The sequence below is a fragment of the Humulus lupulus genome, chromosome 8, assembly GCF_963169125.1.
Source record: "Humulus lupulus chromosome 8, drHumLupu1.1, whole genome shotgun sequence".
In the NCBI taxonomy this organism is placed as follows: Eukaryota; Viridiplantae; Streptophyta; class Magnoliopsida; order Rosales; family Cannabaceae; genus Humulus; species Humulus lupulus.
Genome location: NC_084800.1, coordinates 67886498 through 67904570, shown reverse-complemented (window position 1 = coordinate 67904570; position 18073 = coordinate 67886498). Strand labels below are relative to the sequence as shown.

Here is an 18073-nt window from a genome sequence, read left to right as displayed (position 1 = left end):
CAACCACATGCAACCGAGAGCAACACATGGCTAGACCAAGTGCAACCAACTGCAACCCACTGCAACTTACTGCAACTCCTACTGTGAGTTATCCATATGAATTACGAATGCAACCACATGCAACCTAAACCAACACATAGAAAGCTTGAGTTACCTCTATGCAACCAAATGCAACTAAATGCAATTCTTAATGCAACCTAAAGTAACCCGTATGCAATTACAAATGGAATCTTACATACAAGCCCAATGCAACCATCTGCAACCTTATATACACGCTCATTGAAACTAATGCAAGCGTAACATACCCCAATGCAACCCACTACAACCTATTGCAACCTCAATTACAAAGTCATTGTAACTCCCTTCAACATCAAACACATACCCAATATAACAAAATGCAACCTAATGCAACTCAATGCAACCATCAACAACCTCAGATGTAAAGTAATCTTTAAATTTCTTATTTGCAAATTGATCAAATATCTTAAGCAAATCAGTAAACACATAAAGAAAATGATCCAATAAAATTGTCTAGATCTACGAAATCAACAATGCATATTGATTTGTATCATCTTAGTTTTGTACCAAAACAATTTCTTTGTTTTTTTTTTTAAATAAAGCAATAATGACTGAATATGTATCAGTCTTCGATATTTTATTCTAGGATGCAGTTAGTATCTAATTCCTTATTGGACGGTTTCTGCAAGTCTTTCTATTATGTCCATGTAACGACCCAAAATTACTAATAAGGCTTAAGGACCTTGATTAGTGTGCCGGGAGGGCATAATTGGAGGTTATGTGAATCAATAGTGTGAGAAGGCATGTTTATGAGTATTGGGTGAGCATGCGGGCCCTGCTCGACTGGTAAGGGCTTAATCGTAATTTTGGCCCGTTAGGGCATAAACGTAATTGTGTGTGATAAATTGTTGTGTAATGACCCACTAATCTAGACTATTTGGACCATTAACGAAACTATACATAAAACTTACATTTTTACGAAAATACCATAATTTTATTGAGTAACTTGTTAAAAATAAGAGTTACTTACAAATAAATAGAATACTAAGAAGGATTTGGGATCCCATTGTCTTTACAAAAACAAAACATGATTTAAATGAAAAGAATTACATAAGAAAATGCAGAAAATACATATAAAACCATAAAAATTAAAATGAGACTACATCCTCGAATCAAATAACGCTCGGCCCCTTGACTCCATTCACCATCGATACACATCCTCTAAGCGTCACGAATCTTTCCGCCTCTAAAGCTTATTTCCTGCACATAAACAGAAAGGAATGAGCCTAATGCCCGGCAAGGAAAAATCTAACACATAGTCATACAAATCAATTTCATAATAACGTAAAGATATATCATAACACATAATACACTTATTATAATGGCCATTACTACTTGGGGTCCCATAGACTAAACAAGCTTATGCCCATGAGATTAGTGGGGTCCTACCAGCTAAATAGGCATATGCCCACAATCTTTTTGGGGTCTTGTTAGTCAAATAGGGCATAAGCCCAAGCCTACAACAAACACATTTATAACATATTCATAACATATCATAACATAACACATAAGATAACATAAACATAAACATATAGATTCTAGCCTATTTTCCTTACCAAAGTTACCGGGATATAATGGACTGAGTTGGGACTTTTGGAACACTCCTAAAACCATAATGAACAAGAGTGAGTTGAAAGAAGGAAAGAGATGAAAAGGAAATGAGAAGACTAAACCATTTGAGGGACATGCTTACCGAAACTTATGTGCTCAAGAACTTAGATTCCCTAACCAAAATAGAGATTAAGGTTAGAGATTGAGTAGAAGACTATGAGAAAGAAAATAACATAATACAGAAATGAACTAGAGTTTTGGTTACCTCAAAGACTGGCAAGATCAATCTAACCACAACCGAAATACTAACGAACCTCACTTCCCAAAGTGTTTGATAAGCTTATGATGTTTAAGCTTATGATTTTCCCAAACCAGGTGTTTAAACTCTCACACTCACTTAACACTAGCAGCTTCTGAACTTAGAGTAAAAGGTGAAGAAATGGCTGGGTACTAGGTCCTATTTATAGAGTTTGGGAATGAAAGTATCTTGATTTTACTTGAATAAAAATAATGGCTTTTTAGGTGAAAATCATTTGAATAATCGTTCAGCAAAGGCTGAAGACTCGTTCAAAAGATGCTGGACTTTTGAAGAAGTTTGAATGGCTGAAAGGAAAAGAATTCAAAAGAGTTTGAATTCATGCTGGAGGAGGCGATATATCGCCCCCTGTAGGCGATATATCGCCTGGGCCAGTATGCCCGAGGCGACCGTGCATCGTTTCGTGTTTTCCGTATCTACGTGTTGCGACATATCGCCCCCTATAGCTGCGATATATCGGCACACGCTGAATATTTAAACACGAAATTACACATTTTTAGCTAAGTTTGAATGGAGTAAACAGCCTTGACTAAGCCCTCAACGTTTTCAAAGCTGCTGACTGACCCTATAACATTCAAACTTTACTCCTTATTAATTTTAATCCTAAAAAATACTTAATCCTTAATAACCATTCATAACATGTGCTTAAAATCCTATTGGTTGATGTCTAAACCTTATAATATAATAAATATGATCATTAATATCAGTCACATTGATCAAACCTTAGGTTATACTAAATATTCTTAAACTATAGATTAAACTTAGAAAATTTATAAGTACTACTATGAGTGTCCAAATAATTCCCGGTCTGAACCAAAAATCCACAGTTACAAAGATAATACTAAACATACTATAATACTACTAAATAACTAGCTAAGTAAAGTTCTTGGACTCTACATGTTGAGACCACATTATTATGTGGATAGGTAGATATATATATATATATGTGAAATATGTGAGAATCACATTATTATGTGGATAAATATGCAGCCGGTGACTTGGGGCGATCCTAGGGAGCTAGATAGCAGAAAAGTCACAACGGGGCTTAATGCTTGACTTTGGGCAAGTCAGGGGTACTTCAGGTATCGTGTAGTGATTTGGAATATCGGGTGATGAAAATAAATATATGGAGATATATTTGAGGTTAGAATGTTTAGGCGAGAGTATTGGGGAATTTTACTATTTTGCCCTCGGGGACGTTCCCGGTACCCCAAGCCTTGGAATTAGTCTGATAACTTAAGGAACGACTTAAGGAATATGTTAGGAAACAGTAGACACAAGTTTAAACCGACCTTTCTCTCCTTCTCTCTGTTCTCTCTCTTAGCAAAGGCAAAACCTTGATTTTCAAGGGGGAAATTGACTGAAACTTGGGGGAATTGAAGGGCTGAACCAGAGGAATAGCTTGAGGAACTAATCAAGGACTGAGATAGAATCAAGGTAAGCTTTGAATTTTCGTTTCTAAGGTTAGGAATTTAGAGAAATGGTTGAGTTTTAAATATCTGTGATTTTGGTGTTTAAGGTGGAAATTGAGGCTTGAAACTTTGAAGATAGGTCAGGGGACTCTTGGGGAAACGATTCTACAGCTGAGGTAAGGATTAATTTGAAGTTTGATGGTTGAATTTGAGAGTTTTCATGGCTGGTTTTGAGCTCTGTGGGTTTGAAATTTCAGAGGTTGGAATTGGGATTTTGGTGAGTCTTAGACTGGATTCTTGGTTGGGTTGTGTTGTCTAAATCATTCTAATGTTGTTATTATTAATTGGTTTTGAGTTGGGGGCTTTGAGATGGCTTAAGGTGAGTTTTAGAGATTGAACATGGTGGTTTTTTCTGGGTTCGAAGGGTCGGGCCGCGGCATGGTTCGTGGTGAGCCGCGGCCCTTCGAAGTTGTTGCACGCTGAGGAAGGAGGGCGGGCCGCGGCATGGTCCAAGCAATGCCGCGGCCCTTACCTGTTTTTGTGCCCATGGAGGGTTCTGTCAGGGGCCATGCCGCGACATGGATGGCCCATGCCGCGGCACTTAAGGGATTTTGGGAATTTAGGCTTGGGAATTTAACCTAGGGTGCTCGGGGTTGAGTCTTTTACCATATTTGGTGAAGTTCAATGTTCCGATGACTAGAACTTGGTTTAGAAGATCATTTAAGATTGTTAATGGTATCCTTTATCTTGGTTGTGACTAGGTGCTAAGCTAGGGCTCGGGGATTGGATCGCGCTCAAGGAGCATCGCTTATAACTAGCTCGTTTGAAAGCCAAAGGTAAGAAAGCTGCACCTGATTATGTGGCTAGGTTGGGACTAAGTGTTCCCTATGTTTGTATGCATTGTTATGTGAATGTGATTAACCATGTGGACACGATGGGACTAAGAGCTCCCTACACTTGTATATCATGTCATGAGATGGTATTATTATGCCATGGGACATGCGATAACGGGCCTAAGAGTGTCGGAATCAATATTTGCGCACAGGGCGCGGCTCGGCCACTGGTAGCTGAGGCAGCTTATATATCACTGAGCTCGGTTGAGCTGGCCGGAGTCAGTGAGTATTACACTGGGGGCGGCCCAAGAGAGTCGAAGACAGTGTATTAAATAGAGGGTGCGACTAAGGGCGCTGACCCTAAATATCATTTGATGATGTGATGAACTGTTGATTATGACTGTGAATATGATGTTATGGACGTGATTTGTTGGCTGTTTGGATGACAAACTATTAATCTGTTGTGTGATATCACTGATTGGATAAATGTTATGAAATGGTGAATTCCTGGTTGTGCATTGTGAAATATTTGATAGATGATGTTGATCTTGCTATGTTATCATGCTTTCTTGCTGGGCCTCGGCTCACGGGTGCTACGTGGTGCAGGTAAAGGCAAGGGTAGGCTGAATCAACCATGAGTTGGAGAGCTCTGGGGACGAGGTGTACATTGTCAGCTGCTCGGCCGCCACGGTCGATGATTTGTACAGGAACGGAAACCTAAAATGTATATTTTGCCATTAGAGTGGCTCGAATTATTTGTAACTCTTGGAATTTGTTGTAACTAAGACGTCTAAATCCTGTTTTGAGTTTCCATGTGTTAAACTATCATTTTTAATGAAAATAGCCTGTTTGTGACCAAAATCTTTTATTCCTAATCTGTTGATGACATTGAATTCACACTTTGCTTAAATGACTTGATTAGCAAGTCTTGCACTATTTTAAACACACAGTGTAACGGTCTTGGTTATCCAGGGCGTTACAGTCCATATTGACCACAACTTCCGCATTTGTTTTGCTTTTTTTATTTTTTGTTTTTCTCCCATGCAGCTTTGCATCTTCTTTTCTTTGGTCTGCCTACCCTTATTCTTCCTTCTGGAGGGTGTACTTTCACAGCTTTGATATGTTCAGGTATTTTCCAAGTGTCTTCATTGCCAATTGGGTATACAATTTCTTGATAGGTTGCAACCATGGCTTCCTTGCTATAATATGGAGAACAATATTGATATCGGTCTTGATTCATTTCTTTAAGAATAGCAATTGCATGGGCACAAGGAAGTTGATCCATCTGAAACCTGTTGAATCAATTATGTATTTCATTAAATGAATTTCATTATGAAACCATATTAAATCTTTAAGTAACCAATTGAGTTATGTATCTAAACCTGTTGCATGTGCAAGTTCTTGAGTTGAGATCAACTATTGATTTCTTGACATCATCACGAACTTCGTACAAAATATGATTTGTTGGGTGCACCTATTTTTTTCCCAATGTAACATTGTTGTTGTTGTATGTGTAGTCAAATAAGAACTATAAATAAAAAAATGTAACTGAAATTTAAAATAATACCGTCAACTTCAATGAGTAGATGTAGTTGTCATTCAAGATCCCTTCATGCTTCTCAGTCAACTTGGTGGAGGTTGCATTTGCTATCTTCCTGTTAGTCCAACTCCATTGTTGAACCAAACCTCGTAAACACTCTAGCATTGTACAAATTGGTAGCTCTCTTACTGCTACGATTGCAGAATTCAAGGATTCTGCAATGTTCGATGTCATGTTTGAGTATCTATTGTGTGGTGAATGAACTCTTGCCCATCTGTTGTAGCCAATATTTTGTAGGTAAGGTTGTAGCCTGTTGTCAATCATATCAAGTTCTCTCATGTGGTACTCAAACTTTTTGACAGTGTATGCATTTGCAGCTGCGAAAAATGTATCCTTGAACTTTTTTGAGTTCTTCTTGAACTTGCTTTTCATGTTTTTTAGCAGATGGAAGGTGCAAGCCCCATGTGGTACTTCTGGGTACACTGTGTTGGTTGCTTTTATGATGCTTTCATGTCGATCAAATACAATGCTCATGCATTCTCTTACACCATAAGCTTTTTTGAAATTCTCAAAAAACCACTCCCAAGAATCATCATTCTCTGAATCAACTACACAAAATGCTAGGGGGAAGATTCTACCTTCTGCATCTTGAGTGGCTGCAACCAGTAATGTCCCTCCATATGCTGATTTTAAAAAAGTCCCATCAACTATTACAACAGGTACGCAATAGTTCCAGCCTTTAATTGAAGCATTCAATGCTACAAAATCATATAAAAACTTGCCATCTTCATCTGCTTTTAGTTCAATATATGATCCTATATTTGTGTGATGCAACATATACAAATAGCTAGGCAATTCTGCATAAGATTCAGCTGCTTTACCTCTCACTTTTTCAATAGCTTTTTCTCTAGACCTCCAAGCTTTGCTGTATTTGACTTGCACTTCATGATCATGTTTCAAGTCCCTAACAATATCTGCAGCTGTGTACTTTGTTTTGATGTCTGTGAACTTGTGCTTGATCATATCTGCAATGATTGTCAAGGTTGGCTGACGTTGGTTTTTTAATCTTATTTCCAATGCACATGTGTGAATGTGGCTGAACCTTCTAATTATGAATTGATTTGTGTTTCCATTCCTTGAAGCTCGTAACATCCACTTGCAATTTTTGTCAAGGCAAGCAACAAAATACTCATTTTTGCAAGACTTTTGCACACAATATTGGAAATGATTGCTGATTGCATAGTGGCTCAATACTGTCTTCAAAGTATCTTTGTCTTTGTAGATTTGAGACAAAGAAATCTCTTGGTGGTGCTTGTTGTTGATTACCAAATCTTCATCAATGTCAATCACTTCTTCTTCATCATTTCTTTTGTCTAGCATTTCTATAATTTGGTTGGAGACCGAGTTTGCATAATCAATAAAGTCTACAACTTCTTTGGCACCACAATCAAGAACTAGTTCATCATCTGAATTTGATGCCTCTTCTTCTGCTTGTGCAACTTCATCATACAGTTGATTATGTGTTGTTGTACTCCTATTTGAGAAGAATGATTGCCTAATTGAATTGATCTCAGTTGTGAGGCACAATGGATATTTTGTTAAATCTGTTTCCTTTTTCTTCAAGTCCATGTAGAACATCAATTGTGAATCATCAACAATTTTGAAAGTAGGTATCATTCTCTAACTTGATACTCGATTTTTAAAACTGTTGATTCTGGTTGCAACTTCAATTGTTCACATATTATTCCAACCAAGTTGTTGTAGGTACAACTATTTGGAATGAGTAAACCACAAACTTCAAAGTTGATGTAGTTTCTTCTGTTTTCATCCCATTGCCCACTGTGTTGCATTACAATTGCAATGCTATCCATTTCCTGCAACCAAATTAACCTAATAAACGACAAATGAAGTGCATATTCTTTTTTATTATTATGGTAAAGAACCCAAAACAATATCCTAAGAATCCTAAAGCATTTTCAAAGGAATTCACTGCAATCTCAGCTTCAAGCCCATGCAACCTACTATAACTCTATCTAACCATGGACTGCAATTTCAAATGTAACACAACAAACCACTTCAACTACATTAACCTAATTATTAGCAAATTATAAAACAAATATATGAAACCAAATGCAAAATATATCACCTTAAGTCTACTGCAACCCCATAAAGACTAAATGCAAGGTCGACCCCAATGCATGCCCAATTCAACTTAAAATGCAAAACCCAATACAACTTAAAGCAACACAACAACTAATGCAACCAAATGCAACATATAACAACCTAAAATGCAACCTCATGCGACCGAAAGCAACACATGACTAGTCCAAGTGCAACCCATTGCAACTCCTAATGCGAGTTATCCAACTGAATTACGAATGCAACCACATTCAACCGAAAGCAACACATGGCTAGTCCAAGCGCAACCCACTGCAACTCCTAATGCGAGTTATCTAAATGAATTATGAATGCAACCTAAAGCAACACATGGCTAGTCCAAGTGCAACCCACTGCAACTCCTAATGTCAGTTATCCAACTGAATTACGAATGCAACCATGTGCAACCGAAAGCAATACATGGCTAGTCCAAGTGCAACCTATTGCAACTCCTAATGTGAGTTATCCAAATGAAATATGAATGCAACCTCATGCAACCTAAAGCAACATATGGAAAGTTCAAGCGCAACCCATTGCAACTCCTAATGCCAATAATCCAAATGAAATACGAATGCAACCACATGCAACCAAAAGCAACACATGGCTAGTCCAAGCGCAATCCACTGCAACTCCTAATGCGAGTTATCTAAATGAATTATGAATGCAACCTCATGCAACCTAAAGCAACACATGGCTAGTCCAAGTGCAACCCACTGCAACTCCTAATGCCAGTTATCCAAATGAATTACGAATGCAACCGAAAGCAACACATGGCAAGTCCAAGTGCAACCCACTGCAACTCCTAATGCGAGTTATCTAAATGAATTATGAATGCAACCTCATGCAACCTAAAGCAACACATGGCTAGTCCAAGTGCAACCCACTGCAACTCCTAATGCGAGTTATCCAACTGAATTACGAATGCAACCACATGCAACCGAAAGCAACACATGGCTAGTCCAAGCGCAATCCACTGCAACTCCTAATGCGAGTTATCTAAATGAATTATGAATGCAACCTAAAGCAACACATGGCTAGTCCAAGTGCAATGGGTTGCATTCAAGACGTAGGAATTAAGTGCAATCTAAAATGCAACACAACAACTAATGCAACTTATAACAACCAAATGCAAATTATAAAACAACCCTATTATTTACAAATTATAAAACAGCCCCCTGCAACAAAATGCAACATATAGTAACTTAAAAAACTAATTATTCAAAATTAATTATATTAAGCAACATACCTTTGCTTACTGAGACTTAATGCCACCTAGATTTGATGGATCTTTTGTATTTTTAATTGGAATTTACAGGATTGAACAAGTGTGATTATCTTGTTGATTTGGATATGATGGGAGCAATTTCTAATTGCAAATAGAGCTCACATTGTGTTGTTGCTCGAATGAAGATGGAACTATATAATTGAAATAGAAACTCTAAGAATATATAAATAATAAATAGAGTTCTTTGCAACTTAATTCAACTTTCAATATTCTTATATGCAACTTACCTTTTGCTGAAACTATATTTTAGTTGATTAAAATTCACCACTATATTCTAAACAACCATTAGCAACTAAATGCAACCTGAAATGTAAAAAAAAAAGACATATCAGTAAGAACAGAGCATCATAACTTCCAATTAATCAAAACAAAGAAGAAAATATTGCTTTCTAACATAGTGCAACCCAAAAATGCAACAACTAAGTAAAACCCACAAACTTTCAAAAGAAATTACATCTGAATTCAAGTGAGATTCTGATATTAATAAAGAACAATTAATTTTGGTTGCTCAAATTTTATTGAATAACAATATAGTACCTATAAATGGATTGTAGCACCTCCTAAATTTTGATATTAGATTATTTTTGCGACTTTCTCTGTAGAATCTGAAATGCAAAATTGAACCATTAAAGAGATTATAAAAAGTTAATAAAAATTAAAAAAGAAAAGAAAAACTAAAACAAAATTAATTAAAGATTACAGAATACCCATTGTTTCTTATATTGATTGATTTGTGCAATTTCAGTTCTCTTCAGCTGCTGTGGCTGGAATACCCATGGTTGCTGTGGAGGAGAGCTTTGGTCTCGGCTGGAGTAGAGGAGCAGAATCACGTTTGGTATTAGATCTCAGATTTTGTTGATTTTTTTTTTTTAAATTCCAATTTGAATTTGGTTGCTATGGTGATTTAGATTTGACGGAGCAATTTGTTGTTGAAGATCGAAGATCAAGTTGCCGCAAATATCAGTTGTCATCTTTGAGAAGAAGAAGTCGTATTTTTGAATTAAAAATTTTAGATTATGAATATATGCAGTAATTATTAAAACACCGTAAAAATAAATGAAACTTTTTATATTTCTGTATTTATAAAAAAATCCCTAATATAAAATCTACAACATTACAAACTCTCAAGTTATTCAAGTATTGGGGAGGAAAATAAATTTTTGTTTGTAAACGGCATGAAATTTGTATATTCTCATCTATTTTGAAACAAAATAATAATTGAATAAACCTATATCAATCTCCGTTGTAGTCTAGTTGGTTAGGATATTCGGCTCTCACCCGAAAGACCCGGGTTCAAGTCCCGGCAACGGAATTTTAACTTTTTATTTCTTTTCACATCATTTTGGACCCCACTATGGATCGTAATTTTGGTACCAAGGCGGGAATTGAAAGCTCTCAGTCACACAGTTTTCACTAACTCCTATTCTCTCTCTCGCTCTCCTCGAAAATGGCTGCCATGGCGGAAGACACCACAAGGCAAAAGGAGGAATTAGATGGGTTACCAGTGGAAGAGGAAGACGACGAGCACGGTTCCAAGGAGAGGGTGGTGCAGAAGTATTTTCTTTTAGAATGGGAGCTCGTTAAATCCCTCTTAAACGGGATCGTTTCTGATGGACGCGTCTCCGATCCCGCCACTCCTCAGAAGATCCGATCCATTGTACTCTCTCTTTCTCTCTATCTCTCTAGATTGTTCCGTTTGCATTTGTCGTTTTCAGTATCGGACCTAAATTTACTTACTTCAAGCTGAAATGGCGACGTTCTTGTTTCGTGATATATAATGTACCCATTTGCTTGTATTTTATATTCAGAGCTTAACATGTCTGGTTTAGTACCACTAACAGGATAGAGTTGTGAAATTTGTGCCTAGATCCATTTGCACAATGTTTTTGAAATAATTTAGAATTTATATATTTATTTTAGATGGTAGCAAACGTATGTGGGTTAACGGTGTAATAAAATCTATCTAAACGCTCGTATACAATCCCATTTCTTTCTGTATCGTGTTTTATCAATGGAAGCAACAGAACAGTTTCAATCTTTGAATATCAGAAATGAAGACTCTCCAATCACGTATTCAAGTAGCCTGTTAATATGGACAAAAATTTGATATCTTAAGTCTGCAGGCTGCAGTTATGCAACGTGTTGAAAAGTTTGCATTTTTAAATGCAGATGGACAAGTATCAAGAACAGGGGCAGCTACTGGAGCCTTACTTGGAGACCATAGTTTCCCCTCTGATGTTTATTGTTCGTTCTAAAACGATTGAGCTAGGTGTAGCTTCTGATGAAATTCTTGAAGTTATTAAGCCAATATGCATTATTCTTTATTCTCTGGTCACAGTCTGTGGATACAAGGCTGTAATCAGGTTCTTCCCGCATCAAGTTTCGGACTTGGAACTCGCAGTTTCTCTCTTGGAGAAGTGTCATTATACAAAATCTGTGTCGTCTCTCCGGCAGGAAAGTACCGGAGAGATGGAAGCTAAATGTGTGATGCTTTTGTGGCTCTCAATACTGGTCTTGGTTCCATTTGATATCTCCACTGTTGATACGAGCATAACAAGCAACACTAATCTTGGTGAACATGAACCAGCTCCTTTGGTTTTGAAGATTATAGGGTTTTCCAAGGATTATTTGTCAAATGCTGGCCCTATGCGCTCTATATCTGCTCTTGTGCTCTCTAAACTTTTAACTCGTCCTGATATGCCGAAGGCCTTTTCCAGGTTTTTAAATTGCACTCATTTTATGCTACTTACTAGCTGATAATACTGATTCACACTGTGATTTTGTTTTAAACCACCGTTTCATTTCTTTGTTTATAGGTTTCTTTAAACAGGAGTCACTTTATTTTTCTTCCCACAACTGATTTAAAAGAAACCTGTAACGCAACTAAACCTTGTGACTAATATGGTAGAATGATTTTTTTCCCCCACAAAATCTAGTGAAGTTCAGGCGACACATTTCACATGTTGATATCAGTTTAATAGCCAGTTTCTAGGAAAATATAGCAGTTTCTTTAATGTCTGATTGCATCAATTGTTTAATATTACCTTGTAAATTACGTGCTTGCTTGTGTCCAAACTAATTTTCATACTGCTTAGACTTACCTGTCCTATTTTATGATTTCTTTTTCAGCTTTGTTGATTGGACACATGAAGTCCTGTCTTCTGTTATAGATGATGCTGTGGATCACTTCCGGTTACTTGGAGCTGTAGAAGCACTGACTGCCCTTTTCAAGGTATGAGTTTTGGATGGAGTATCATTTTATTATTAAAAATTTCGCTTTTGTTTCTAGTAGCACTTATGGATACATTAACATATCTTTAATAGTCCTTTCTAGGCATTACAAATTTGAATTCGTTAATTTTTTAATGGCTTAGTACTGCTGTTTGGTTAACTGCCTTAATCCCTTAGTTTTGTATATCTTATGTATGATCTATAATAGACAGGGTGGTGGACGGAAACTCTTGGTTGATGTGATTGCTAAAGTTTGGGATGATACCTCATTGTTGATCAAGTCAAGTAATGCAGCGCGAAGTCCTTTGCTTCGCAAATATTTGATGAAGTTAACTCAGCGGATTGGGTTTATTTGTCTCCCTCACCGTATACCTTCATGGCGTTATGTGGTTAGAGATGCTCAATCTTTCTGTCAGTTACTTTTTTAGCTCTTGTTTTGATGCTTATGGTATATGCAATGATATTCTTTTTGATGCTTATTGTATATGCAATGATTTTCTTTTTGATGCTTATAGTATATGCAATGGTATTCCTTAAGTGCAATTGTTGTTTGCTTTTTCTACTTCATGTTTCACAAATTATTACTCTGTTACCATCCCAACTTTTAATATGTTTGAAATGCAGAGCAAAACCACCTCATTAGGAGAAAATGTATCTTTATCTGTATCCAGGGAAAATGATCAACACAGTTATGGCATGAATGTTGCTGATTGTGGCTCAGATAAAACTTCAAGCTGCCTGCAGGATGAAGATATAGATGTTCCAGAAATTGTTGAAGAAATCATTGAGATGTTACTTACTGGTTTGAGAGACACGGTATGTCTATTGGGCTAGGTCTTGTTAAGAGCTTGGTTACTTCTCTATAAGAAGTATTTATGTTCTGTCATAAATTCCTAAATATGACTTCTTTCTTCTCTTTTTTTCTAATGTTAATTTGTTGTTGGTTGTCGCTGAGGGGTGCTTATCCATGATGTAAGGTTTAATGTGAAACTCCACATTAACTATATATTTGATTTTGCTGTTGTTGGTTATATAATGTAGGATACTGTAGTGCGTTGGTCTGCTGCAAAGGGTATAGGCCGTATTACTTCACGTCTTACATCTGCCCTCTCAGAGGAGGTGCTCTCATCTGTCTTGGAGTTATTTTCGCCTGGCGAGGTACACTAATGCATTTGTACTACAGCTAATTTGCTATATGATTCTACCTACTGTTTCTGTAAAATGGCCGAGTGTTGCCAACTTTGTACCATGAATTTTTCCTCTCACATCATAAATTTCCAGGGTGATGGTTCTTGGCATGGAGGTTGCTTAGCTTTGGCTGAATTGGCACGTAGAGGATTGCTGTTGCCAGCCAGTCTTCCCAAAGTCGTACCTGTTGTTGTGAAGGTTGTATTGAAATGTGTTTCATCTCTATACATCTATAATATTTAGTGTAGTGTGCTACTGTGTTTATAACCTTATTTTGAACCATGTAGAAGTAAATTTGTAATTTTTGTTCGGATTGTATAACTTATCTTCCAAACAAAATATCTACTTATAAATGCTTGTTCTCTTCTCCTTTAGTTTCATTAGGCTTGAGTGTTTGGATGTTGCTTGGTAGATTTAAGCACTAATGATGGATAAATCTTTCGAACAGGCACTGCATTATGATATACGTAGGGGTCCACATAGTGTTGGCTCTCATGTACGTGATGCTGCAGCTTATGTTTGTTGGGCTTTTGGTCGTGCATATTATCACTCAGATATGAGGAGCATTTTGGACCAGCTTGCACCACACCTTTTGACAGTGGCCTGCTATGACCGTGAGGTGCAATTTTATTATTTATTTAAGCCATGGATTTAGTTGCTACTTATGCGTCACCTGTGTGAAGTTTTTGAGCTATGATGTGTCAGGTGAACTGTCGAAGAGCAGCAGCAGCTGCTTTTCAGGAGAATGTTGGAAGACAGGGGAATTACCCACATGGCATTGACATTGTAAACACTGCAGATTATTTTTCACTTTCTTCCCGAGTACACTCCTACACTCATGTTGCTGTCTTTATTGCTCAATTTGAGGGTTATCCTTATCCGTTTGCAGAGGAGCTACTATATAACAAGATCTGTCACTGGGTAGGCTCCAACTTAAGTTCTTTATTTTAAAAAACTATTTTATTTTATTATTGCTTTTTGTTAAGATATGTTTCTGCATCAGTTATTTTTTTCTTTGGAAATTTTAAGAACAGTTGACCTAATTTAATCAGGATAAAGGTTTGAGAGAACTTGCAGCAGAGGCCCTTTTTGCTCTTGTCAAGTATGATCCAGTGTATTTTGCGGACTCCGTTTTGGAAACACTAATTCCTTGTACTCTCTCAACTGACCTGTGCATGCGTCATGGGGCAACATTGGCTGTTGGGGAACTTGTTTCGGCACTACATCAATGTGGTTATGCTCTTTCTTCTGGTTAGTGATCCTGCCTTCTTTAAACTATTAGATGATTAGCAAAACCAGTGAAACTTATAATTTGTATTAGTCTAAAAGTTATAGTTTGGGTCCTTGAAGTTTCAGTTTGTGAGATAAGGTGAGAGGTATGTAATTGTTTTCATTTCCATTTATATGTGTGGGGAAGATAGAATTCAAAACACTAAACCGTGTCAGAATGTCAGTTATTGTCATTACTTGAATACATTGTATACCGGAAACTTCTTATATTTTTAACTGTTAATAGAAATGTATCTTCATGTATCCTTTGAGCTTGTGATCCTTGTGATGCACTAGATCTGAACTGTGATTTTACTCAACTTGTCTTGTTCAGAAAAACAGAAACGTGTTGCTGCTGTTGTTCCGGCTATTGAGAAAGCACGCTTATATCGTGGAAAGGGTGGAGAGATTATGCGTTTAGCTGTTTCACGATTCATTGAATGTATATCTTTAGTTCGTTTGTCATTAACAGAAAAGATAAAGAAGAGTTTGCTTGAGACTCTAAATGAGAATTTAAGACATCCTAATTCTCAGATTCAGGTGCCTTTCCTTAGATCCAAGTTGTTCTTCAGTCACAAACAAATTTGCTAATCTGTTTTTTCACTTCTACAATACATTGTATAGGATGCTGCTGTGAAAGCTCTAAAAGAGTTTGTTCTAGCATACCTAGTTGCTCATGATATCGGAGGTCCTAGTGATATAATATCTAAGTATCTTCTACTATTGGCTGATCAAAATGTGGCTGTGAGAAGAGGATCAGCTTTGGCAATAGGTGTTTTGCCATATGAACTTTTGGCCAGGAAGTGGAAGGATGTCCTTAAAAAGCTCTGTAGTTGTTGCGCAATTGAGGTGTGATGAATTTTGATTATAGTAAAAAATTTCTCCTTTCCATGAGCAAATTGTTGATTGAGTGTCATGATTGGATCTTTTTTGCAGGATAATCCTGATGATAGAGATGCTGAGGCACGAGTAAATGCTGTCAAAGGACTTGTATCAGTTTGTGAAAAATTAACTCAAGACAAAAATATTGATGGTGGTAGGCCTTCACGGGAGGATGAAATGGATTTGATACTCGTGATAAAAAATGAAGTGATGACAAGTTTATTGAAAGCTCTTGATGACTATTCCGTTGATAACAGAGGTGATGTGGGCTCATGGGTTCGTGAGGCTTCCATGGATGGCCTTGAGAGATGTACTTACATACTCTGTAAAAGAGCTTCTGTTGGTTTTACTGGAATTTCAGGTGAGGTTGAGTCTTCATCAGAGCTTCTTAACAGCGATGTGGTTGAGAATAATCAGTCAACTTCAATTTTTGATGCAATCCTTGCAACTTCTGTTGTTGGGGGAATATGTAAGCAAGCTGTTGAGAAAATGGATAAACTAAGAGAAGTGGCTGCTAAGGTTCTCCAGAGGATTTTGTATTGTAAGATAGTTCATATCCCACATATACCTTACAGGGAAAAGCTGGAAGGAATTGTTCCCGAGAAAACCGACTTAAAATGGACGGTGAGCATATATGCTATTTTGTCAGTACTTTTATGAATTAACTTCTTTGAGTTAGCAAAAGCAAAACGTTTATACTTGACTCATTGTTTGTAGGTACCCTCTTTTTCATATCCACGCTTTGTCCAATTGCTTCAGTTCAGTTGTTATAGCAGGTTAGTACTGTCTGGTCTAGTAATCTCTATTGGTGGCTTACAAGAGTCATTGAGGAAGGCATCTCTCTCAGCATTGTTGGATTATCTTCAAGCTGTTGAAATTGGAAACGAGGATGAGAAAAATTCTAGAGAGTATATGCTATCAACTGACATGCTTTGGGTACTCCAGCATTACAGAAAATGTGACAGAGTCATTGTACCTACATTAAAGGTAGAATCATTTAAAATTCTGTTCAATGTAAAATTATTCTCCTTGTGAAACATCTTGATTTTGATGAAATTTTGTTCTGTATTGCAGACCATTGAGATTCTCTTCAGCAATAAAATATTTCTGAATATGGAGGTTGGTTATTATATTTTTCACTTTTTAAAATATATTATTGAATCTGTATTAATCTTTTATCTTTATTAGTACTTACAATCTTTTACTTTTCTGGATAATTTACAGGCTCATACCACGGTTTTTCTTGCTGGTGTATTGGATTCTCTTGAAGATGAATTAAAGGGTTCAAGGGATTTCTCCAAGTTATATGCAGGCATTGCAATTCTTGGGTACATAGCTTCTACTTTAGAAAGCCCCACAAATGTTCGGGCCTTCTCTCATCTTCTCAGCTTCTTAGGTCACCGGTATCCTAAGGTCAGTATTACTTGCAATCTACAACTAATAAGATAAAACCCACTTTCTGCCCCTTTATAAGAAGTGGTATTTTCATGTCACCCAGTTATGTTACCTCCATTCTTGCTCTCTCAACTCTTTGCCATTAATACCCGGCAAAGTGGTCTTTGCTTGTCATCCCTGAATTGCTACATGGTTCTAATTATTATTATTTTTGGTGTCAATCTAGATAAGGAAAGCTGCTGCTGAACAAGTGTACCTTGTGCTCCTGCAAAACGGGAATCTTGTGAATGAGGACAAGATTGAGAAGGCTCTTGAAATAATTTCAGAAACGTGTTGGGATGGTGACATGGAAGCATCAAGGCTTGAAAGGTTAGAGTTGTATGATATGGCCGGTCTTGAAGCTGAGCTTCTTCGAAAGTTGAGTGGAGGACCCAAAAAGAACAGTGAGAAGAAGCCCACAGCTACTGATGAAAATGCATCATATTCTTCATTGGTAGGGTCTTCTGGGTTCTAGTGTCTTTAAACAATTAACTGTTCCTTGTTTTTAGCTCAACCCTTTGTTTAAAATTATACACATACCACTTGAAGTTGAATCTGAGTTTTGTTGTTTGAATTGGACAAGTTTTTGGTAGTGTTAAAGCATAATAGTTGTGAAAATGATGGAAGATTAAAGAAAAAGGGGGATGGGAATGTCTGAGTCAGTTTTGAGTCCAGCTTTGATTAGTTTAAGCTAATGAAACATATCTCCTCGAGTTCAAGAGTGCTGGGACGTTTGAGTTTTGAAAATCTTCAGACCATACCAATTTAATTTGTGAAGTGCTAAATGTATTGCATAATTTCTGATAAAAAGAATTTATAATACCTCACAACCTTCGGCCATTTTTGTTTTGAGAACATCTCCAAAAAGTGTTGAATCTGATACAGCATTGTGTTCCA

At 37.0% G+C, this 18073-nt stretch overlaps 2 protein-coding genes and 1 non-coding gene across 3 annotated transcripts; 2 read left to right on the top strand and 1 right to left on the bottom strand.

Annotated features, from left to right (window-relative positions):
• Nucleotides 1-174: 174 nt before the first annotated feature.
• On the bottom strand, nucleotides 175-7407 carry LOC133795549 (uncharacterized). The gene is made up of 5 exons (XM_062233001.1): nucleotides 5758-7407; nucleotides 5573-5664; nucleotides 5269-5482; nucleotides 306-402; nucleotides 175-197 (listed from the first exon to the last, which is right to left on the bottom strand). Exons 1-5 carry the CDS (start codon nucleotides 7405-7407, stop codon nucleotides 175-177), a joined length of 2076 nt encoding a protein of 691 aa, XP_062088985.1.
• A 3004-nt stretch (nucleotides 7408-10411) lies between these two features.
• On the top strand, nucleotides 10412-10484 carry TRNAE-CUC (transfer RNA glutamic acid (anticodon CUC)). Its single transcript has one exon. It is a non-coding gene; the product is annotated as a tRNA-Glu (tRNA).
• Nucleotides 10485-10523: 39 nt separating this feature from the next.
• LOC133797648 (tubulin-folding cofactor D) lies at nucleotides 10524-18011 on the top strand. Its single transcript, XM_062235622.1, has 17 exons — nucleotides 10524-10829; nucleotides 11342-11889; nucleotides 12302-12404; nucleotides 12616-12792; nucleotides 13028-13219; nucleotides 13445-13561; nucleotides 13685-13789; nucleotides 14040-14210; nucleotides 14297-14512; nucleotides 14644-14842; nucleotides 15195-15400; nucleotides 15485-15709; nucleotides 15797-16366; nucleotides 16460-16729; nucleotides 16817-16861; nucleotides 16967-17155; nucleotides 17364-18011. Exons 1-17 carry the CDS (start codon nucleotides 10620-10622, stop codon nucleotides 17649-17651), a joined length of 3831 nt encoding a protein of 1276 aa, XP_062091606.1. The 5' UTR covers nucleotides 10524-10619; the 3' UTR covers nucleotides 17652-18011.
• The last annotated feature ends 62 nt before the right edge of the window (nucleotides 18012-18073 follow it).

What these genes read in the sequence shown, in the direction of transcription:
- LOC133795549 (XM_062233001.1), bottom strand. Translation starts at nt 7,407, where the DNA reads ATGATACCTACTTTCAAAATTGTTGATGATTCACAATTGATGTTCTAC. An exon ending in AGAACTTGCACATGCAACAG is followed by an intron (nt 5,483 to 5,572) that starts GTTTAGATACAT and finishes TTGATTCAACAG; the next exon opens with GTTTCAGATGGATCAACTTC. An exon ending in TTGTAGTGGGTTGCATTGGG is followed by an intron (nt 198 to 305) that starts GTATGTTACGCT and finishes GGGTTACTTTAG; the next exon opens with GTTGCATTAAGAATTGCATT.
- LOC133797648 (XM_062235622.1), top strand. Translation starts at nt 10,620, where the DNA reads ATGGCTGCCATGGCGGAAGACACCACAAGGCAAAAGGAGGAATTAGAT. An exon ending in ATGCCGAAGGCCTTTTCCAG is followed by an intron (nt 11,890 to 12,301) that starts GTTTTTAAATTG and finishes TTTCTTTTTCAG; the next exon opens with CTTTGTTGATTGGACACATG. An exon ending in TTACTGGTTTGAGAGACACG is followed by an intron (nt 13,220 to 13,444) that starts GTATGTCTATTG and finishes TATATAATGTAG; the next exon opens with GATACTGTAGTGCGTTGGTC.